Raw genomic sequence first — 25,540 nt, 5'->3', positions numbered from 1 at the left:
TGTATCATAGAGTCGCAAACATGGTACATGTAGCTCTCTACACCAGTTTTCTCATGAGCTCGGACTTGTCTCATCAGTAAAAAATTCAAGAAAATCGCATGTTTCGGAGCTTGTATTTTCAGTTTGGTAAAGCTAAGAAAAGTAATGTGATGGCTTAATGAAAGTACACTATAGCGAGTATACTTGACTTAGTTCTATTCCTGTTTACCAGCTTGTTCATTTTAGTTCTCAGTTATTCTTCTCAGTTTATGTGGGTTTATCAGCTTGTTCACTATAGTCTGCAGTAATTGTTATTGCTTTCAAGATTTGAGCATGATATTGTAAGTATATCAGTTATTCATCATTCCATATCTACCTTTTAGGAAAACTTAACCTAGTTTACAACAGATAAATAAATGGCACTACATATAATGTGACGAGAAGCACATGTTGATGAGAAAGAGATTAAATGTTTAATTCATTTTTAATTAAACCATAGTCAAAGTTACCTCAATATGCAGTAGAGTTCACAAGATTTTTGTAAACTCCACACATCACAGTGACGGTGGAGAGAGAACAGAGGATTAAGAAAGAAACCCTTGCAGAAATCGGGCAGTGATAGTTTCTAACTTACTCAGGAAATGGTTACATAAGTGAATGTGCAAAGAGTCTGTTTATTGGCACAATTGATATCAACACCAGCTATCCCATGGCATGAAGCCCACAGCTTGCCTTGAGCTATAATATAACAAAGGATGAAACCTGGCTAAGGTGAGGGAGTATCTGAAAGGTAAGGTCACTTAATGTACCAGTACCTCTAAAAAATCAAGGGCAATGTTGGTTTTGCTTTCCTAACAGATGATGGTAAATTATACATTTTTTAGGTGACAGTTGCCCATTTAAGCTGGAAGTATGATCCCTGTATGTATGTATATATATATATATATATATATATATATATATATATATATATATATATATATATATAACTCAACAAGAAACAAATACATACCTTTACAATATAAAATGTAATACATTTTACTTTGTAAATAACAAGAGTACTTGACAAAATCATGTTTAAAAATCTTGATTTCCAGGAAACACGTTTGTTCCTACAAAGTAGTTTTGTCAATCCAAATTAGCAGGTACTTCCTTCGCACCTTAGTTAAAGCCAGTAAATTTGCAACTGATCCCTGGCACAAGTAACTGTAAACTGTTTGATAATGGGTAACCATATCTGGTGATTTTCATGCTGCATGATACTGAGTAATAATGTCTCATGATTTTCATATTTCTGACGAACTTCAATGAGTGACACTGAAGTGTGAAAATCGACCCTCAAAATCTGTTTTAGTAATAAAGAACTGCAGCAGGAAAGCTGACAGAGTGTTTGACTTATATGTCCACGGGTTTGGTGTTCAATATCCACCCTGGCCAACTGCCTGTTTGTGTGCCTGGGAAAAGCATATCACTTTCATTTTCAAATGATACTGACAAAACAATCAAACCTGTCTAAAGTGGCCACCCATGGTATAAGGACAAAATAATGAGTTCTCAAAGTGCTGGTGATTGTATTATACACTTTATAGCTTTAGCAAAATTAGTAGTAGTAGAATTATTATTACTAATTTGCATGAAGTATTATTGACAGTAGCAGTGTGCTATCACGATACTTATGACTTGTGTAGCTACTGAGCAAAAAACAAAAATATCACAGTAATAGAAAATAAAAAGTTCCACACCAGACTAATGTATCCTGACTTAAATCACTTATGTTCATTACATCATCACAGATTCCTCTATCATTGTCACACATGTTGAAATTTTGGTTACTTTTTAGCAGTTCCTTTAATTCACATCCAAACTTAACCCTTGGCTGGGAAACATGGGATGAACCATGTTTTAGTTCAGCTGGTGTAATTAGGTATGAAAACAGGTGTTTGCACATTAAACCAGATGCTAAACTTCAGATTTTCCAATCATTGACACACACACACACACACACACACACACATATATATATATATATATATATATATATATATATATATATATATATATATATATACCATGCCTTGTTCATCAAACAAGTTAAATTTGCATACATGGAGTGGTCATTGTTGATATGCTCTAGTATCTGTGGAGTCATGGCTGAACCACTACTTGGTTAATAAAAACACGTTTGCCAATGGCAGAAGGCAAGGTGAAAAAACTGTTTGGTCACTTGCTGCAGAAGGCAGTGTGAAACCAGTGTTTGGTTTTGAAAAATATGGCCACACAGGACAGGTGACCACTTTTTACATGAAATTTATACCGGATTGATTGATTGATTTATTGATTTTTTAACGGTGCATCAGCACTGTTGGGATATTTAGCACCAAACAAAATGTAGGTTGTATACTTTTAAAAAAATTATAAAGGTCCTATATCGACCAGCGATATAAAAGAAGAATTGTTTGAAATTAAAAACGGTAAGATGGTAACGGTGCAAAATAAAGCTTCCCTATCAAGGGGAGATGTAAATGTTCTATGTTAATGAAAAAAGATGAAAAGATATTAAAATGGGACGGCACATATATTGCATAAAACTGCACAAGGTGATAGCATAAAAGTCAGAGTTTTGAGTAAATATTTACTGCTTTCAGGAACTCTATAATACGAGTGATGTTTATAGTATCAAAAAGTTCTTTCATGCCATGCACAATGTAATAACGATCGCGCATAGGTTGCAGGTCAAAACACTCTATCATAGAGTGCTTGACAGTGAATGGTTCATTGCAAGAAACGCACTCTGGTGGGTCTTCACCTTTTAGTATGTAGGAGTGGGTAATGTAAGGATGACCAATTCGGATTCTTGCAATGACTATCTCCTCCCTACGAATGATTCTGTAGGAAGGAGTCCATTCTCCTAGAGTTGGCTTGATTGTATGAAGTTTGTTATTTACAGCATCATTCCATGATGCCTGCCACTCCTGACGAAAGAATTTTCTGATACAAGGTTTAAAATCAGTATACGGTATTTTAAAATCAGATGGTTCTTGAGTAAGGGCCATTTTAGCAGCGCGATCAGCTTTTTCGTTACCTTTAATACCAATATGGCTAGGTAACCAACAGTATATTATATCGTTGGAGACACTCATCTCGGTATTTTTGACGAATATGTTTTTCAATAATGGATTCTCCAGTTTTCTATTGTGTAGTGACTGAAGTACTGATAGAGAGTCGGAGAAGATGATATTGTTCAAAATACCTTTGCTTGCTATATGTTGCAGAGAAAAGTCTATTGCTCTGATTTCGGCTGAAAAAATTGATGTCCCACTTGGCAAGCGTACTTGCGTTGTGTGATTTCCACAAACAAAGGCTGCAGCAGCCTTTTCCTCATCCTTTGAGCTGTCGGTATAAATTCTTGTATAGTTTTTATATTCGGTGAGAAGTTCTTGATAACAGTTGTGGAAGACGGAAGGGTTTGTCTCCGATTTTTTTCCACCGTTTTGCGTAAAAAGTACTTTTGGTTGTTTAAGTAGCCAGGGTGGTGTTTTGGAGATGGACGTTTTCTTAATTGTAGAGAGATCAATTTTTGTGCTGTCAAGGCTGGATGATATTCTAATGCCAAAGGAAGGTATGGAGTTTGGTTTATTTTCATATAAGGTTTTGTATTTGGGTTGAAAAACAGCCGAAAAAGCAGGGTTGAGAGGGTTTGATTTTAATTTGAGAGCATACTGTGCGGAAAGCATTTCTCTACGACGCGATAACGGTGGTTCATTCGCTTCAACTAGCAGGCTTTCACATGGGGATGTTTTAAATACTCCCAGAGCCAGTTTTATTCCCTGATGATGAATTGGATCAAGCATTTCAAGATATGATTTTCTGGCTGAACCATACACAACGCAACCATAGTCCAGTTTGGAGCGAATAAACGTTCTGTATAAATTTAGGATGACTTTTCTATCAGCACCCCAGCCAGTGTGCACTACTACTTTAAGTAGGTTAAGTGCTTTTAAGCATTTAGCTTTTAAGTTCTTTAAGTGTGAAATAAAGGTCAGTTTTCTGTCAAAGATTATACCTAAACATTTTGTTTCCTCAACAACTGGAATTGGTGTTCCATCCAGCGTGAGGTTCGGTTCATCGTGATGTTTTCGAAACTGACAGAAATGCATACATACCGTTTTTGATTTCAAGAATTTGAAACCTTTTGCATTGGCCCAATTTTGAATTTTGTTTATATTTTGCTGCAGTTGTCTTTCAATTGTATGCATGTGCTTCGATCGATAACATATTAGAAAATCATCAACGTATAATGAGCAATCCACACCAGGAGTCAAACACTTGGTGATGCTATTAATTGTGATGTTAAAGAGCGTCACAGATAAAATACTGCCCTGGGGCACACCCATCTCTTGCCCGTGCAGATCTGAGAGGGTAGAGCCAACTCGTACTTTGAATTCTCTGTCGGAGAGAAAGTTGGATACGAAAGAGGGCAGATGGCCTTTTAGACCGAGATCATTCAGGTCATTTAGTATCCCGTACTTCCATGTCGTGTCATAGGCCTTTTCTAAATCAAAGAAAACCGCTACTAAATGTTCTTTCTTAATAAATGCATCACGAATAAATGTTTCCAGTCTAACAAGATCAATGGTGCTCCGGTCATATCGAAAGCCACTTTGGAAAGGAGATATTAAATTGTTAGTTTCCAAATACCAGACAAGCTGAGAATTGATCATTCGTTCCATTGTTTTGCACACAGCTTGTGAGTGCAATTGGTCGATAGCTGTTGGGGTCTTTGCTATCTTTACCGGGTTTGGGGACTGGTATTACAGTTGGTTCTTTCCAGATTTTTTGGTACATTACCAGTAATCCATAAATCATTGAAGAGTTTCAAAAGAGATTTAATGATGATTCTGGAAGGTGTTTCAAAAACTGGTAATGTATTTCGTCAGGCCCAGTGGATGTATCATGGCCCTTATCTAAAGCCTCCCTAAGCTCCGATAGTGAGAACAATTGATTATAACTTTCCGAGTTGTTGGATGTGAATTTTAAACATGACTTTTCTTTTTGAGTTTTAAGTTTTCAGAAGGCTTCTGAATAATTAGATGATGAGGAATTTTTTGAGAAACTGTCAGCAAGAATATTTGCAATGTCACGTTTTGAACTAAAGTTGTTATTGTTCAGTGTCAGATGTCGGAGAGGGTTTTGTTTTCTCTTTCCGTTTATTTTGCGTATAGTGTCCCAAACTTTCTCAACAGAGGAACGAGAGTTTAAAGAAGAAACATATTTCTTCCATGAAGCTCTTTATCTTTCTTTGATTGTGCGGCGAGCTTTGGCCCGGACAATTCGATATATATTTAAGTTTTCGGGCGTCGGATGATTATTAAATTTTTTTAATGCTTCTCGGCGTAGTCTAATGGCTTCCTTACATTCTTTAGTGACCCAAGGTTTTTGGGTTCTTTTACAATACAGCGAGGACTTGGGAACGGATTCTTCTGCAATCTTTATTAAAATAGATGTAAAATGAGAATGGGGTCGTCGACATTGAAAACTGTATCCTCATTTAGCCTAGTTTTACAGAGTGTTTCAAACTTGGCCCAGTCGGCCTTCTTTAAATTCCATTGTGGAATTACTTCATCAACTGTAGAGTTCAGATTTACAAGGAAGATTGGGAAGTGATCGCTGCTGTGAAGGTCATCAGCGATCTTCTATTCATAGTCCAAAAGCAGCGAAGGAGAACAAATTGTCAAATCAATGCATGTGTATGTACCCGTGCCTGGGTGTAAATATGTTGGTGTTTTGGTGTTATATAGACACAGATCATATCAAGAAATAAAGTCTTCAACTGTGTGACCTTTGTCATTTATATGATTTGATCCCCATAAAATGTTATGGGCATTAAAATCCCCGAGTAAAATAAATGGAGCGGGAAGTTGTGAACAAGGGTGTCGAATTCGTTTGGAACAAGGTTAGTGTTTGGTGGCAAGTAAATGGAGCAAAATGTAATCACTCGATGAAGAGTGACGCTTACAGCAATGGCTTGTAAATTTGTGTTTAAAGGGATGACGCTATGAGGACTCTGTTGTTCACAATAACAGAGACTCCTCCTGAGGCCCTGTCAGCATTTTGAGAATAGTTGTTAAACAGGGAGTAGTTTTTAAGTGTGATGTTATCTGTATTTTTCAAAAATGTTACCTGAAGACATAGTACTGCAGGATCATGTTCATTTAAAAGCAGAAGAATATCATGGTAGTTGGCTTTAAGTCCTCTAAAGTTCCATTGTATGATGGTGTTCTTCATTATAAGTTTATATTGAAGATTCTGGAGCTAGGTTAGACCTTTCGCGGAGGCAATCTGGTTATTTCTCTGGAGGAAGTACAGGGGTGAATTTTTTGTTGTTAGGTCTGGAGCTACCTCGAGTGCATGGAGCAGATTCTTCTGCATCCATGTCCTCTAAGTCTCCAAACCTGTTATAGAATTTGATGGGGTCATCTGACCCCTTTTGTTGTCTGTTTCCGTGAGACTTTTTTTGACTTTTCGGTGATTTTGATGGTTGGGTATTGAATGTAGTTTGTGTAGATGCCGTGTTTTTCTGTGCTTGGTAATGAGGGATGTTTGAGCTTGGTGTTGAATCGGGTGTTTGTGTTTGAGCGTCCTTCGTTGTTTTAGGAATGCTCTTCACTACAGTTGAGAAGGATGGGCCAGAATGGGCTGTTTATATCGGAAATTTTCTGGGGAGGAATTAAAATAACATTGTGATCAGGTGACTTAACTCGGGCGACTGTTTTGACAGATGTGTAAAGTGTTTAATAAGCCATAAAAAATCAATAAACCAAGTAACCATTTTCCAGTACCACATTTGCTGTATACAGCATCCACCGTTTTAACATAAAATTCTTATTTTCGGAAAAAGGTTTGCATTTAAAGATGAACCAAAAAGAATTTTTGTTCCAGGTTGGTTAGATCAAAGGATCAAGGTACTATAGCTGCAAAATTTAATCACCGTGAACTATTAAAATAATATAAACTGATATAAAATAAATACAAAAAATATAGTCAATCAATCTTTGTGAAATATTAAATCAGTTGCATTCTTCTAAAATTTTTACTGGTACCAGACTTTCCACTCCTTGTGCAATGTTACTGGTACTGGCCTTTCCATTCCTTGTGTAATATTACTGGTACTGGCCTTTTCATTCCTTGTCTAATATTACTAGTACAGGCCTTTCCACTCCTTCAGTATTACTAGTACTACCCTTTCCACTCCTTGTGTAATATTACTGGCATTAGCCTTTACATTCCTTGTGAAATATTAAATCTGCTCCATGTTACATTGTGATAAATTATTTACTGGTACAAACTTTATCGCTCCTTGTGAAAAACTATACCTGTTGCACTCTGTCTTCTGACTAAATTGTTTACTAGTACTAGCCTTTTCACTCCTGGTGAAATATTAAATGTTTTTTGTTACATTGAGATTAAATTTTTACTGGTACAGGCCTTATCACTCCATGTGAAATATTACATTTGTTGCCCATTGTGTTGTGACAAACATGTTTACTACAAGGCTCTCAAAAGGATTTCAAGATGAGGAGTCCTGGACTCTTCACGCAAGGAAATCAGGAGTCCCCCCATTTATATTGGGGAAAATGAGTCATATCACAGGGATGCATTACTAGAACAAACATAGAATCCTTCATGAATTTCATGCATATTTTACCTGGACCTTAGGGCTGACAGCCTGGTTACCACTCCCTGTGAAATATTAAATCCATTACACATTTCATTGCAACTAAATTATGTATAGTTAATAACCTTACATCTTGCCTGGAAATATATTGAAGCAGAACACATATCTGATTACTGTAATTGTACCAAAAATATTCAGTACTCAATAACTGGATTTAATCATTTGTACTCTTCATTTACTCATTACTGAATTTTTGTTACTTCTGTTAGGTTTTTCTAACTATGCAGTCATCAATGCTTCACTGACCCAGTGTGGTCCATTCATAATAATCGGTGACTATACAGCGATCACTGATTCAGAATTGTCTTTTCACATTAATCAATGACTAACAGGGATCAATGCTTTATTAATAAGTGACTATACAGTGATCAATGCTACACTGACTCAGTGTGGTCTTTTGACATTAATCAATGACTACACAGTGATCATTGACTCAGTGTGGTCTTTTCACATTAATCAATAACAGGTTTCAATGCTTTATTAATAAGTGACTATGCAGTGATCAATGCTTCATTGACTCAGTGTGGTCTTTTGACATTAATCAATGACTACACAGTGATCACTGACTCAGTGTGGTCTTTTGACATTAATCAATGACTACACAGTGATCATTGACTCGGAGTGGTCTTTCACATTAATCAATCATGGTTAAAGCTTTGACAATATAAACATAGTTATACTGCTTTGTACATGTACTGTGTTAATTTATTTCCTTTAATTTGGAAAATAAACATTAGTTATTTGCTCTATTTCTCATTTATGCCACAGTACTTGATCCTTCAGCAGTAAAATATGGTGAGCAATGTTTAATTCGTTTGGTGTATTTACACTGGTGGCAACCAAAGTTTTAAGTCCCAAACATAATTACAATATTTTGGCAAGTTCTCTATCAATGATGATATATAATTTAGAGGTGTCATGATGCAAATGACTGAACCTGAAGCAGTGAACCTTAAACTGGCCCTTGTAAGCGCTAAACAAAACACTGGAAAGTTGTATTTTCAATACTGTCACTGGTTTTATTCTTCCTTGCAAAATATCTCTATAGAAAACATTGTAAAGAAATCAATTTTCATCTAGGCCCCATAGATGCAGGTCTTTTGGTGATAACCCAATCTGAAAGTGACCATCCATATGTCACGGAATTGTATAAATACTTTTATTTATTAAATACATGTACTCAGGTTTCGTTTTGTGTGTACAACGATACTCGATGGTGATTTATGTATATTGTAGAATATTTTAAAGCTATTTTGGTTCATCCTATCGATGTAGGGCCTATCAAGTGCTGAAAAATGGCATTAAACCCTATAACAACAACAATAAGGACTCACACATCTGCAGCTGTAGAGCTGACCCAAGTGTTCACAGAATGACCAGTGTGATCGGCGTCAACCCAAAAGTCGACCATAGCAGCTGTGAAGCTGAACTGTTACAGCTGTAGAGATGAATAAACATTGTTGCTGGTCGAGTAGCAGGTGATTGGGCACTGCTGACCAAGAATGCTGGGCACTGACTGCTTGATTGACCACCTGGAATACTGACTGCTTGATTGGCCAGTGTGACTGGTAGCCAGGTGAGGTGGTGGTGGAGTGTAACTCCATGCATGTAATTGTTTAGCCGTGGCCTAATGTTTGGGCTTTGTACAACCCAACGAGTTTTAGGAACTGTAAAGATAATTTGTATAACTGTCCCTTTTTGTTTACATAATTTCAGTTTTTGAGTGAAAACATTTTACTATATCAGTAAAATACTACATTTCTTTACTATTTGAGTATCATCCATTTGTTGTGAAATCATTATGAATTATTCACTCTTTGTGTTTGTACTCTGTAAAGCCATTTAGTCATATTTTCATTATTAAGTTTGTGCGTTTTATGTTAATTGATCCAATATTTGGATCATATACAAGCATATATTAATCTTAATTGTCATTGAAGTTGTTTGTTATTAAGCATTGTATTTGTATCACCATCAGAAGTGTTTTGTTGTAAATCCAAAATCCCACCCGGTTATCTTGTCACAAATGATGTCAGATGTGGGATCATCTCGGATTTAACAGAGCACTGATACTGTTAGAGAAGACAGAATCAGAGAAGGGGATGATAGAACTGCCTAAAGAAGTAGAGGATAGGACATTAGAATGGGAAAAACAAGTGAGGTTAGAAGATAATTGCAAATAAATGATAGAAATAGGCAGAGAGGGTAAGCAGCAGGGAGGGCGAACAGTCTCTAATTGAATCCCAAAGATTTCTTCGAATAAAAGCTTCCACGAAACAATTGTTGGGAAAATTCTTTATTTACCAAAATAGAAGCTTTCTTATATGATTAAATATATTAAGTAACATCAAGACAGCACCTAGAACGAACTGGACACGGCTCCTCCCTGCTTCTGTTAATAGTTAAAATCTTTTGTCAAGACCGATCCGATATCGTGTTCGTGGATCATGCAAATTTATCGTTATAAATCCATGCGGAGTTAACTGAACATGACTAAATAAATGTTTTAACTTAATAATATCCATGTCACTGTTACACCATGTTTGGTGAATATTTCTTAACATGTACGTGTCAACGCCGTTAAAAACAGCCAAAATATTACAATTATCTCTAATTACCTTTGGAATTTGTGTTTATCGTTGAGTTACATAAATAACATCAGTATTTTTATGTCAACCACGAGAAAATATCCTTGCAGGATTCAATTGTTTGTCTAACATTATGTCATCGTACACGACTAAATTATGAGTACTTCCGTTAAGATCATCAACAGATGTGCGTCATTGATATCGGTAATAAATTCAATAATATCATCATCATTTTCATTTAGTAATTGCGCATTCTCGTTAAAATCTTTTAATACTTCATAACATCGCTGATCATCAACTGATGGTGCAACTAAATTTATCCCATTTTAGCCACCGCATTATCAAATTTAACAACAACTTTGTTTTACCCGACCCAGACGACCTATTATTATCATTCTAACAGAATTTGGTAACGCCGCGTGATGTTTAACTGGTTCTTGTTTTTTTTGTAGTGGAAAAATCAATTACATTTATGATATAATTATACCCATGGATTTATATTGTGTAAAATGTTGCTCGCGTACTCCAACAATAGGCCTAACTACGGTTGTCACGCGCAATGACAGATCGGCCGCAACAGGTACATGTGCCAAATGTGGCACAAAGAAATTCAGATTTATTTCATCTGGACAATGAGCAAAGCCGGCCAAAATAAAATCAATTAAAAAAAAAAAAAAAGGGCGGTGATGTTGCAGCACAGTTAGTAAATTTACCTGGTGTTCCCTGGGCGAAGTATCCAGGAGAAAAACATCTTCTAGGATATAATTATTGTGGCCCAGGAACCTGACTCGATTTTAGATTTGATGATCACGATAGACCAAAATTAAATGAAGGTCCCGTAAGTGCCATAGATAAAGCCTGTTATGTTCATGATATTGCTTATCGAAGCAATGATTTACAACAAAGACACCTCGTGGATATAAAATTGATTCATATGCTAAATTCTATTCCTAATATATCTATCAGAGAAAGATTAGATAGTTGGTTAATTAATACTGCGATGAAAAGTAAATTAGCGCTAGGTGTTGGTTAATTAATAATATGGAATCAATTTATTATTCTCCAGTTGGATTTTGGAAAGGTAAAGCGGCAATTAGCAAACTTGCCAAAGCCGCTCGAGTAAAGATTCCCGTTGCAGCACTGTGGTTATCCAAACAAGCTGTGTGGCAAATTTATCTTCCGCTGCCTAAACGAATCGAACACGCACATTTTGACGTTAGTGTCCCTAATGAAGTTCATTAGGCCAATATTATGTTTCTGCCACACGATATTGTTGGTCAAAAATTATTTCGCGCATAATTGTACATTGAATTTTATTTGGCTGCAATCGAATTAATTTCTTAAATTCACTTAATTTTACATCAAGTGATCTATAAACGGTGTCAACTTCTTCATAATAATCAACAAAATTCTTCAGCCAGTTATGAGGAGATTCACCATCAACTGGACTTGGTTGGCCGTGATCGCTGCACATAATTATAGCAGTATTTTTCAGCAATAACCAATTTTTTATTAATATATTTTTCTCCCATCCTCAAAGAAGTCCACACACTGCCACTGTATTTGAAGAAACTGTGATAAGTGCACGAGTTAACTCCTCGCTGCTTCATTTCCTTCGCTAGTCTGTGTGTTGGCGTTAACACAATCAAGTCAGAATTTTTAAATAATTCAATTACTCGTGCTGTTTTACCTGAACTACCTGGCCCGTTCACATAGACAGTTTTATGTCGCGATATTGGATCATACACAGACGGCGACGACGAAATTTCTGATATTTCGCCACGATGATATTCATCTTTGTCCGCAACATCAGCTGATTTACAAAAATCAAGAATATCTTTGTTTTTTATTCTCCAAATGCTTATGAATCATTGCCGGTTAATGTCGATACCACATCTAAGTATTTACTATCAATATAAAATGAATCAGTAGCTACTCTAACTGCGCCATTGGGAAATTTATTTATCATAGAAAGTAAATTTATGCTTACATACGTGAGCATCAATGATCTTAAATGCGTGTACTGTTGAGATTCTCCGTCGATGTAACTGACAACAGTGCCTAATTTTACTCCATCAGCGAGATAAATATTTTCTCGATCACAAAATATATTTTTGTGATGCGGTATCAGCAATTATAAAATCTAATTCAGCAACATCCATGATTAATCTAGAATGATGTCGTTGATGATCATACGCACCATCTTGGGTAAATTTACCAATTATTTTTCTACCTAAATCTTTTGCTGTTTTTTCATCATGATCCATTGGCAACCAAACTGATGTTTGTTTTTTATACGATATAACTGCTTCACTGACTATCGACGACGTTAATATCACTGTATCTAGCATATATCGTAACAGCGCCGCATGAACCCAACGTCGCTCTGAAAAGTGTCTACCAAACCAAACAAAACAGATTTTATGAAGATTTTTATTAAATTCAAATGATACTATACTAGCGAATCCTGTTATGGGAAAATCTGGCAACGGACCATTAATTGATACTCGCGTCATCACACTGCTAGGATGTCCAAATTGAGCAAAACACTTGCCTAACCCTTAAAAACTTCCAGGATAACATGCAACCATGTCAACGGATATCATGTCCACGTAATTGTGTTTAGTGTTCCATAAACCGCCGTGTCCGTATTCGACACAACTCATCTGAACATCTTTGAGAAATTCGCCTCACGTTGGTTTCCAAAGATTTTTTTCTAGCAGCATGAGCGGCAACTCATGGAACAGTAAAACAATTAACTAGTAATTGTTCAGAATTTATTGAATATTTTTCTGCTAGTTCTTTCAACGTGTCATGTAGCGATTCATTCCTGTATAATTCACTGCTAGGCCTTACAAATTGATCATATTTGTCCTCACTGTGAAACAGCCACACTGACACCGGATCAGATTGACTTATTTTGTAAATAAAATTAAATATGTCTGAGGAATAAAATTGAACAACACGATCTCGTGGAAATATCGTTACCGCAGATGTCCACGCATGAGAATTATGATCAATTATTATAATTGGTGCTCCTCGAGATTTACTGATTCATATAAAATTTTCCCCGATAACGGTTTTACTATTATTGGAAATTTTAAATTACTTAATAATTCAGCAACATCACTTATTGATGCACCCGCAGTAACTGATTTTGCCCACATATTTATTCTCGCTAGCCTTAAATTGCTTAAACCGGATCCACGTTTTGTATTTTTCAGATGTTCTATTACTCGTTCAGCTACACAATTTATTCTCGAAGATAATTTCATCAGGGCAAGATTTTTAACATCTGGTTTATTATTTAGCCGATAAATTCCATAAACAACTGCAGTCACAGGACAAGCTCGAGCATAATACGGTTTATCTATGCCAGTTAGCAACCCCAGCCTGGAATTAGCTGACAAAATAACTGTTTTTTTTCCCCGCCGATCACAGGATCACGTTTATCAAGAATAATCCAGACTTCATTGTCGGTCATTTGTGCAATAAATTTTATTCCAAATATAAATTTCTCGTCGCAATGATTAATATTAATATAATCGGGTATTTTTTTCGCTCATTCATCGGTCATGGTATTATCGATGGAGTTGGTTTTCCACATTGACCACACATGAACTGCTCCGTCGCTGTAAAACTCTTTCTTGGCTTCATCAGCATCAGATATATCGTGTTCAACTTCATCGAGGTGAAATAAACTCATGTTACATTTTGGACAAATATCTAAATAAATAATGAATCAATGCAAGTGGTTGATGGTCAGTTCATTGACTTGTTGCGGAAAATCATGTAGAAGTGAATTCTGTGGTGAACACGTACAGTCTATTCGCAAGGGCAGTTTAGGACCAACTAGATCCATAAAATGTGACATTGGAATACGAGGAAAACTCGAATATGCGCAAATTGTGGCGGAAAACGCTACCGAGAACTTAAAAGACACTATGACAAAAAAAATAATGACAGTGACAAAATCATCAAGATAGATTTCCAAGCAAATCTTGATTTAGACAAATAAAAGTTACTATATGAATCCAAAATTGATGAACCATCCAATCATCGATAACTATGAAGCATCCTGCGACGGTGTTGTCAGACATTGCAAATTTAAAAAAAACACTCAGTAACGTTAGTAATGTTGGCTATTTAATATTTAAGGCTGGAAAGAAAAACTATTCAAATCATTGTTTTGTTGATGAATGTTTCCACGGACCAATCAAAGATGATTTTGTAATTGATCATATTGATGGAGATGTATTAAATAATTCCATATGTAATCTTCAAGCGGTTAAACCGAGTGAGAATAACACGCGAGGAAATACTGGTAGATGTTCAAAAGTTCCTAAGGCAGATAAATCTATAAATTTAGAGACCAACAAAGAAATAATACTTTAGTCGATGACCGCTGCTGGTAAATAGTTTGGTATTAATTCATGTTCTTTCAAACGTGCTGCAGATAAAATACAAAAATCAACATTTTCTTATCGGTTTGGAGAATGGATCTCATTTTATTATATTCCTCTGATATTAGATAACTAAAATCATCTTGGCATACCAAATTATATTTTTTTTTTGCTTTTAGAAACATAATATTCAGTATAATGAATGATGAAAATATCAACAATATGATTAATGCCATCGAAGAATTGAAAAATAAAAAATAAAAATTATTAGATGAGTTGGATATTGAAAAGATTATCACTGATTTTGAAATATTAGCACAAAACAAACACGATGGTAGATATGTTCTACCAGCTGAATATAAATCTATAAAGAAAATTCAGTCAGCGATGTATCAGTCGTTAGCTGCCGTTAATGAAGCACAAATAAAAGATTTTGCTGCACTATCAAGGGTAGTTGAGAAAATCAGATTAGAGTTGTCTGAAGAATATGAAGTAAAAAAATAATTTATACTCGCGTAAGGCAACTAAAAAAAATAGTAAATGATGAAAAGTAAATTTATTTGTTATTTACTGAAATTATTTGTTATTTACTGAAATTATTCATTATTTACTAAATTTATTTGTTTTTTTTACTGAATTTGTTGTTTTACTGGTTTTTTTCTTGCAATTTCAGGTAAATTGTGCAATTTGCATGATTTTGAGTACCAAATACCATATCAGAATTACAAAATCGAACAAATTTATGATTTTGAGTACCAACTACCCTATCAGAATTACAAAATCGAACAAATTTATGATTTTGAGTACCAAATACCCTATCAGAATTACATTATCGAACAAATTTATGATTTTAACTACCAAATACCTATCAAAATTAATAAAATTCAATAAAATAAATATTTCAGTAAATATTTCAGTAAAATAAATATTATGTAAACATAAATTATTCTGTAAAATTGTACAAATTACTTGATTTTGAGTATCATATACCCACTCAAAATTACAAAATCGAACAAATTTATGATTTAGAGTCAATTACCCTATCAGAATTACAAAATTGTACAAATTACCTGATTTTGACTACAAAATACCCACTCAAAATTATGAAAATTAAAAAAAATTATATTTTTGTTAATATTTACAGTCTTTTATCTATTTTTTTGTTGTTTTTTTTAGGCGGAAAGATTTTGTTGTGGAAACATGAATCATTCACCCTTTGTGCTTGTATTGTGTAAAGCCATTTATTCACATTTTTATTATTATGTCCGCACATATCAATCATAATTAATTGTACATTCAAGTCATATGTTATTAAACATTGTATTTGTATCACTATCAAAAGTTTTCTGTTGTAAATCCGAAATCTCACCGGGTTATCTTGTTACAACATACAAATGGAACAGTGATAATATTTTCAAGAGGGCCACAATTATAGCCATATTGGATTTTAGATCAGTATCATTTTTATTTATGTCCTACCAAGTCTTCTAGCGAAAATATATTGATAAGACTTTCCATTTAGGCAGAGTGGTTACAACAATGGAGTCACATTTTATAAATGGAACTAAAACCAAACAGAATAAAAAATGATCTTCTAGTGACATCCACGTGTCAATGTGACAGATTGGTCAAGGGGAGTAGAGATAACAATATTCTAAAGATAGCACTCAAAAAGGCCAAAATGGATATAAGATTGGCACTGGTTTTAATTAGAACTGACTAGACACAATAATAAATATTGTAATGAAAACCCTATGTCAACATACCATCCATTCTGGAGGAATGGTGAAGATCTTTAAGATCGCCACCATGGCAGCAATATTAGCTCTCGGAATGACACCATTTCCATTAAGGACCAGTTCTGGTCAATATTCCATGTTGATCAAGACTTTCCACTGAGAATGGTGGCAATAAAATGTTCAAGCTGATAGCTGTTGCTGCCATACTGGCAATGAGATTGGCACTGTTTTTATGTAGAACCAACAAGATAAGAAATTGTTTAGTGAAAACCCCATTATGATTTAATGTATGTCCAACAGGCACCATTACCAACAGGCACCATTTCCATTTAAGATCATGAGATAAATCCATATCTAAAGTTGCATAGAAATTGTCCAAGCAGTTTAAGATCAGTGATGTTAACAAACATATGCAAATGGACAGACAGACAATGGAAAATAGGCCATACCATAAACTCTTCTGATCTATCAGCAATAGAGCTAAGCAGGCAGACGAGAAAAGATCTAACACATCCGACGTTAATGGCCATAATTTGTACCTGTGAAATTTTATCCACATGTGTTCCCACCAAAATCACTGGAGGGATGCTGGCTTCTGATGATAGTGCACAGGAATGTATAAAGTTTAGCCAAACCTCAATCAGTTCTGAAAATAAATCATAAACAAGAGCAATGTCATCGGCACACTATGCAGCCACTGCAAGTCAATAACCGTTACTATAAATAAATACATTTTATTGCATAATCCATTCTCTTCTTTCAGTAACAGTGGCCTTGACCTTTGATCTTAAGACCCCAATTTCAATTAACTTTTTCCTTACCCAAAGTGTAAGACATTCAATGAGTTTGGTCTATGTTATTACTTTACCCCGAATGAAAACCATCTACAGCTGTTGTTTGAAGGATGTGATGTCAAGTTTATGACATTGTGTAAAATAACATTTTTATTCTTTCAGTCTTGATGACTTTGACCTTTGAGCTATTGACTTCAAATGAATATGGGTTCCTCCCACTCCAAATATAAACCATCTACATAAGATGGTAAATGAAATCACAAAGAACTCAAATTATTGTGAGGAAACCATTATTTTCTTGACTAGGGTTTCTTTAAGCGCTTGGATTTAAAATTGACGCAGTATATGGTGGAAACTCAAGTTATGGTGTGGAAACCATTTTTTATCTTTCAATTACACTGACCATAACCTTTTAATCTCAATATTAATAAAAACAATTTTTATCCTTCTTGCAAGCAACCCACAACTTGATAACCATATATTCTGGAAAATCTGAATCATTTTGAGGAAACTGACATCTTCGCTGAATAAATGACCTTGACCTTTAAGCCGAAAATCAAGATGCAGAAGATGATGGACTCAATATTTAAACATAACACCTTCAAATATTTAAACAATATATTTCATAGGATACCTTGCAATAATTTCAAATATTGTATTGTAAAAATGAGTGATCCAAACAGACTGTATACATGGTCTCCACAACACTTGAAACAAAAACTTATTGGTGTTTTTCTGGATGCAATTCATTTGTTTTCAAAGTTAAAAACATTCTGGTTGATAATGCATTCACTGAGGTGAGTGAGGCTTCATAGATACTTGTCCATGTCATTTTATCCCTTTAATGAACTAAAATAAATACTGGCACCCAACATAAGCTTGATAACAGAAGAGGTTTTCACATACAGTCATCACTCTGAACACATTATTTTACAGACATTTTTCAGCACACGATAGGCTATGAATGGCGGCCAGTATTAATGGTGGAGGAAGAACCCAGGAAAATCCTGGGAAGAACCACCGACCCACGAGAAGCTACTGGCAAGCTTTCTCACATACCCACATTGGCCGAATCCTAGACTCGAACCCACTCAGACTGAGGTGAGATGGCAGTGATCCGTAACGGAAAGCGCTTTAGACCACTTGGCCACTCGGGGCCCATCATTATTGTACAGAATATCTAAGAACATAGTAGTTTATTATTTAAATCTGGTAGAGTAGAAGCAGGACTTACCATGAACTTTGCACTTCATTATTCCATCACTATCAAAGTAACACTCATCAGCTACAAAATCAGCAAGCTCTTTGCTCACATCTGAAACCAAGAGGTAAATGGCTCGTCTTGTCAGGAATGTCTGGTGTGTAGTGTAAAAGGCATACTGGCCTGCAAAGTCCCAAATTGTCAGTAGTGAAACTTTTTCTGAACCTTGTTTTAATTTATAAACATTTTCCTGCAACAATTTTAGCATGGCTATCATGTTTGAGTCTGACTGACTGGGTTCCCTCGGAGCTAATGCTGGGTGGGATTCTTCTTGCTGACTAGCAGTTGATGAAAGCTCTTGGCCAGAACCATGCTGAGAAGAATGGACGTATAGTACTTCTGATACCTCGCTTTCAACAGTAATGTGAGCCACTTCATGGCTCATATGAGTTGCATTTCCTTGAGGAGAAATTATCACCTGTTCATCATGAGTGGCCTTGTCCTTCATTGATTGCTGCTCATTCAGGACTCTGGCAAGGCGCTGTAATCGATAATCCTGTTCAGAATCTGAAAACACAAGAAATAACCAAATACAGCTGAATTTTAAGCTGCATCAAGCAACGAAACTATCATTGAAACTGAAACAGTAAATTGGGCACATTTACATCCCATCCACAAACAAACTGCAAATACTCTGTGAGCAGTTGTAAAACAGACTCTGAAAAAATTCACTTGTCAGGTAAAATTTATTTTGGATTAGCCATGGTGAAGTCTTGCAGGCAACAGTAATAAAATTGAAGTCAAAACCAAATATTAATCATTTCATTTTATTTTAAATCAAGGATTTCTTTATTAATATGTAACAGTTTAAAAAAAATTATTTCTCCACCTTATCAATAAAATAATTTTGATGATTTCTCCCTTGTTTTTCCTGAGCTTTATGGTATCACAACACAAATTGAGTCATTAAGCTCTTATTGCAGCTCACCGTTGTCCCTATGTAAATAGTATCTTTTTTCATAAACTTACTTGCAAAAAACAGGAAGCAGCATCATTAAAGTCTAAGCAGAAAATAATGTTATTATTTATTCCCTGACTGCAGCCATTGTCAACAATACTTCAGTGTTTAACATAAATAAAAATACCTCTGTCAAAATTAAAAATTCTTTGATCTGAAATAAAATAAGTTTGCTTTACTCAGACTTCCTGTGTGTATAAAATAATACTGCTTTACAGAAATAATAAATGTTTTATGCATAATTATGGGGTATATTTAGCATATAATCTTCATGTAATCATTCAGAGAGTCAGGAGGAAAACGTTGCGGACCATATCAAATTCTTGTTGGCCTTGGTTAAAAATTATGACCATTACAGATCACCATGGTAGTGTAAAATGCTTTTTAATATTGGACCATAAAGTATCTAACTGAGTGATGTGAGCCTTCCTTCACATATGTACATAGTTCACCACAGTGTGACTATGCCTGTATATAAACCAAGCAAGAGTGCCTGCGTGTATAAACACACACACACACATTAGAAATGGTCAAACCTAGTCTCAATCTTATTTAACGAAACCATTCATAAGAAATTTATCATAGCATTCAAAATTAAGATTCTCCTTTTTTATGATGTTATTTATTTCAAATTTTACCTTCAGCTGACACAGTCTACAAATTTCGACGGTTATCGAAAATAGGGGGTAAAGTGTCCGTTGCCTTTAACATGTTTGATTTGACCAAGTATCAATTCTACTTAACCATTTCAATCCACACGATACCCAACGACGATGGTTAAATTATCCTTTCTCGCAGTTTTGCTATAGCATTGCGTTTAATTTGTGAATTTCTCTTAGTTTACTCTCTAGCTCCGACCACATGATCACTTCCTTGTCATGCGGTCTTCTTCGGTAACGTTCGCGACTTAATACCTGCTCCGAGCTGTCATTTTTAGCAATTTCAGTAAACATAGTATTTCGATGTAAAATCTTTGTGGAAATATTCTAAATGTGCACTTGGGAAATGAAGATAGATTTCGGGCCTTTCATTGAGAGAATAGTGTGAAATGGTTGGCTGCTTGTCGTGATTAATCTCCGAGGCTTCATATTAGATTGTAACGTGTTTATCTTATGTTTATTATTATTATTATGTATCATATTTCCGAACAAAGCTTGGATGTTTTTCTAATATTCTGAACACAAATTTTTTGTCTGAATTTTTTTTAAGCACCAGAAAATATTTATTCAGCCTAGGCTATTCACACAGATCCTATGTTGGGCTCCAACTTGAAATAGCGCTATAATTCGAAATCCCGAGTTGTTGCGCTCATTCTCAAGAAATTGTGCGACTGTGTCAAGCGATATAAAAAGACTGAGTGGCTGGTTTTTGTAAGAAGGCGTACAAATACAGGGAATTAGATGATACCATACTCTATATGGAAAACATGACCACAAGCCCCCCACCTCAATTAGACCAAAATATAAACACCAATACAACTCCACTACCAGCATACAAATTGCTTGAAATACCACACTCGAAACTACCAACTGGACTCCAAAGAACCAAAAGCTACCATTACTCCACCTCAACAGCAACCAAGTCAAGATAGAGCAAACAACTCGGCAGCCAATCAAAATGAGACATATCCAACCAACACAAATCAACAAATTACTGCTCCTCTCCACACTCAACACAACAAAACCAACTAATACTAACAAAAAGGATGTCCCCAACAAAATACAAAAAGAAATAATTCATAACAGTTAAATTCCTGGCCCCTCAGGGATCACATCAGGGAGTAGAGCTAATATCCAACTCAATAAGGAAAAATCTACCAAATCAGACTGCCTCTCCAACAAAGACAGTCCCAATTAAAAAAAAACAACATCACCTACACAGAAAATGGAAAGCTTCCCATGAAATCTAAAACTCCAACCACCCCAATCCAAGATGGGAACCAAAGCACAAGCGCAAATAACTCCCAACACAATAATCAAGAAGCAAAACCCTAATTCCACTCACTTGAACACACCTCATACATATATAGCAGGGACAGACAACTAATTAATCTAAGCTCCAACATTATCTTAGGAACCCTGTCTAGAGTCACCATGGGCAATTCAGACTGATAAGACCAAAAACTGATTATCCAATGCAGCACACTCAGCCAGGTGGAAAAATTCCTACAACTAGAAGGCATAGGCCACATCAAAATTAAAGTAGACATTAAAAAATACAACAAAAAAAAACCAAAATTGTAAGCCAAAACTCCAGCCAAACAAAACCACCAACTGAACCTAACACTAATAATAAGTCCAACAAACCATCTCAGACAACAAATTTCAAAGCAGTACTAACACTTAAAGGCTATAAGAAGGACAAACATTCCTCAAAAAATTTAACGAGAATGGAACTAAAGTAGAAAAAGCCTATAGAATCAGGAATCAAAAAGGGCAGCCAGCATCAAAAGCAGTAACTGAATCAACAGACCCACTCTCAACCCTGGTTAAGCTAGGCCCCTATGGGGTATGCCACAAACTGTAACCTTTAACTAACAAATCCAGGTTCTGCACCAATTGTAACAGTGGGGACAGTTTGCCCTCAAATATTGCTACAAACCAAGATCTGATCGTTGTGGTGGAGTTGGGGGGGGGGGGCAACATAGAGGAAGATGCAACATATGAATTATTAAATGCCCTAATTGCTTGGAACCACACCACCCTAGAGTATCTGAATGCCCTTATGCCATCAAGGAAAAGCAAATCATAGAACTCATAAACACCAAACAATTGTCCTATATTTAGCAGCCCAAAAACTTATTAAAAACACCAATCCAATACCCGACAAATCAGATTCAGGCAAAACACCTAGTAACCCAAATCCAACCAAGACAAATAAAAGCCCCCACCCCCCAAACAATAATCCCAAAACTATATTCAAATCAAACATGCAACCAGAGTTAACACAGGAACTAAAAATGAAAATCACACCAACTCAGATCAAACTGAAAACACCACCAACCCTGCAAAGGTATTCCAAAAAACAATTACATGGTCAATGCAGCTAGAACTATTTAAAGAGATAATCAAACCTAACAGCTATAAACCCCCAACATTAGACACCATAGTTGTACACCAAAATTAAATTGTAACAAAACACTTTCAAGTAACACACTCAATCACTCCCCAGTCTACCATTAAAACTACAACTACCAATAAATACAATTGATAGCACAATAAAAAAAAGCTAACAATTCGGCAATAAAATTATTGCGGATTAACTAAAACGTTCAAGAAAAACAATACATAAAATCAATACAATCAATAAACCAGATATAATCTGCCTTAAAAAAATCCACTTACCAGATAATCCAAAATAGCTACCTAAGATCCCAGGGTACTCCCCAGGCATACTTAAAAGTCTCACTAATGGGAAAAAGGGAGGTGGACTTGCAATTTTTCTCATTGATATCCTACCCTACTCAGAAACTTGAACAATTCCATTGCCAATTGATACCAGCAAGACCTTTGAAATGGGAGGCCCCGAGTGGCCGAGTGGTCTAAAGCGCTCTTCGTTACGGATCACTGCCATCTCACCTCTGTCTGCGTGGGTTCGAGTCTCGGATTCGGCTAATGCGGATATGTGAGAAAGCTTGCCAGTAGCTTCTCCTGGGTCGGTGGTTCTTTCCGGGGTTTTCCTGGGTTCTTCCTCCACCATGAAAACTGTCCTAGTCAACATTGGATCCATTGATATTCAAATAGTAAACATATATGACCAAGAAGGCAATGAAATCTCAATTAACCTAAATAATTACCGTCAAATCTCCACAAATTTAACAGACAACTTAATCATCTGTGGCGACTTCGATGCGCACAATGAACTATGGGGAGAAAGTAGGAGGGATAGAGGCAAGTTGATTGAAGCATGGATTGCTGGATCCAACATAATCATCCTCAATGATGGATCAAAAACAACACTCAATCTTAAGGATGGCTCCTTCTCAGCAATTGATCTAACCATATGCACACCCAAACTAATCCAAATTACTAATTGGTGGGTTGATCAAGAAAATACATTAAGAAGTGACCACTTCCCTATTATCATCTCCCTCCAGATGTCAGTTCAACACAACCCCTTTGAAGTCTCACCCAAATGGAGATATGATAAAGCTGACTGAGATAACTTTAGAAACATCCTGCCGTTATTAATACCAAATAATTAGAAAGTACAGATATAACTATATTCCATGATAATGTAATTAACACCATACACAATGCAACCATATTAAGTATACCTAAAACAGCAAATACCTTAACCAGACAATCAGTACCCTGGTGGAATGACCAATGCAAAAAAACACATCAGGATAAAAATCTCACTATGATGTTTGCAGTGTTGCAGTTTATAGTGATGTCTAGCACTGGGGCAACATGCCGCAGACATGCAGCATGATGTCCCACCCAGTCACATTATCCTGACATTAGGCCAACCAGTCCTAACACTAACCTCTTAATGCTGAGCACCTAGAGAGGCAGCTGTTAGTACCATTTTTATAAGTCTTTGGTATGACTAGGCCGGGGTTCGAACCCACGATCTCCCGCTTCCAAGATGGACGTTCTAACCACTAGGCGACCAGAGCGGTCCCCTCAACAAGTAGAAGCACACATGAAACTACCTTGATCTCATCCAATACAAAGATAAGGACAAAAAAGTAAAACAAACCATAAAACTGGCTAAAGAGAAAACTTGGCAAATTTATTTTGCTCCAAATTAAACTTAAAAACAAACCCTATACAAGTATGGGACACGATAAAAACTATCCGGTGGAAAACAACTAACCTAACACCTAAAAAGAAAGAAATGGCTAACATGCTTGCTAGTCAGTTCTCTGACATGAGCAGTAGTACAAACCACTCCAGAAACTTCCAAGAACACCAGGAAAAAACAGAAAATACCTTTAATCACCTAGACCTAGGAACCAAGGTCTCAGACCTTTTTAATGAAATTACCTTGTATGAATAGGATATTGCATTAGGGTCAAAGAAAGTGATATCACCTGGAAAAGATCAAATTGGATATATCATATTACATAAAAATCTCCCCAACAATATAACAGCAACCATTCTAAATCTACTTAACCTAATTTGAAATAGCAGATAATTGCCCAATAGCTGGAAATATGCCATTTCATACAAATCTCTAAACCCGGCAAAGACCCTAATAATAAAAACTCATATTGTCCCATCTTCCTCACTAATAACAGCTGTAACCTAATGGAAATTATCTAAGCCAATAGATTAAAGCACCATCTCGAAATGAACAACCTGCTATCAGAAAACCAATGTGGCTTTCGTAACAAGCGTTCCACCACAGACCAGCTATTAAGACTAGAAGCAGATATTAAACTAGCATTCAGCTCCAAAAGAAAATGAGACTGTAACCTTATGGCCATCTTCCTTGACCTAGAAAAAGCTTTTGACCTTGTCTGGACAAAAGGATTGATTGCAAAACTCAACCACTTTGGAATTATTGGATGCATGTTTAACTGGATTGAAAATTTCCTAACAGGTCATAGAATAATTACCAGAGTAGGGAACACTACCTCAAAAGAATACCACCTTGAAGATGGCACCAAGCAAGGGAGCATACTCAGCCCTACGCTATTTAATATTATGATCAATGTCATGGACCTTAATCTAGCAACCAAAAAGGTTAACATCTCACAATTCGCTGATGACAGCGGCATCTGGAGGGAAGGAAACCCCGCTAACAACCAAGTTATTATGGAAATCCAGCAAAGCTAAGATAACATAGGGGGATGGGCGGATAAATGGGGTTTCAAGATCTCTCATGAAAACACTTGCAGTTATTTTCACCCCATAACATAATAACAAACTAGCCTACCCTAGCCTTTATATACAAATCCAAGTTATCAAATATGTTATGTTTGTAAAGTTCCTAGGCATGTACTTTGATAACCAACTAACCTGGAAACATCAGATCGAACAATTAATCCAAAATTGCAGTAAAAGCAAAAATCTCCTAAGCAATCTTAAGGGACCACATGGGGATCCAACTAAGAAACAATTCTGACATCTACA

At 35.8% G+C, this 25,540-nt stretch overlaps 1 protein-coding gene across 2 annotated transcripts in view; it reads right to left on the bottom strand.

Annotated features, from left to right (window-relative positions):
• The window catches only part of LOC149774366 (uncharacterized), a 121,343-nt gene that overhangs the window by 56,235 nt on the left and 39,568 nt on the right, over window positions 1-25,540 (bottom strand). For both annotated transcript variants that reach the window (XM_089945364.1, XM_089945366.1), the window contains exons 5-6: window positions 18,473-19,006; window positions 16,984-17,090 (exon numbers count right to left, since the gene is read on the bottom strand). In XM_089945364.1, coding sequence (XP_089801490.1) covers window positions 16,984-17,090; window positions 18,473-19,006 — 641 coding nt within the window. The remainder of the gene's footprint in view (window positions 1-16,983; window positions 17,091-18,472; window positions 19,007-25,540) is intronic.

The sequence above is a fragment of the Sinohyriopsis cumingii genome, unplaced genomic scaffold (assembly GCF_028554795.1).
Source record: "Sinohyriopsis cumingii isolate HCF-2022 unplaced genomic scaffold, ASM2855479v2 utg000305l, whole genome shotgun sequence".
NCBI lineage: Eukaryota > Metazoa > Mollusca > Bivalvia > Unionida > Unionidae > Sinohyriopsis > Sinohyriopsis cumingii.
The sequence above is the reverse complement of the archived record's forward strand: the minus strand, read 5'-3'. Positions and strand labels throughout refer to the sequence as shown.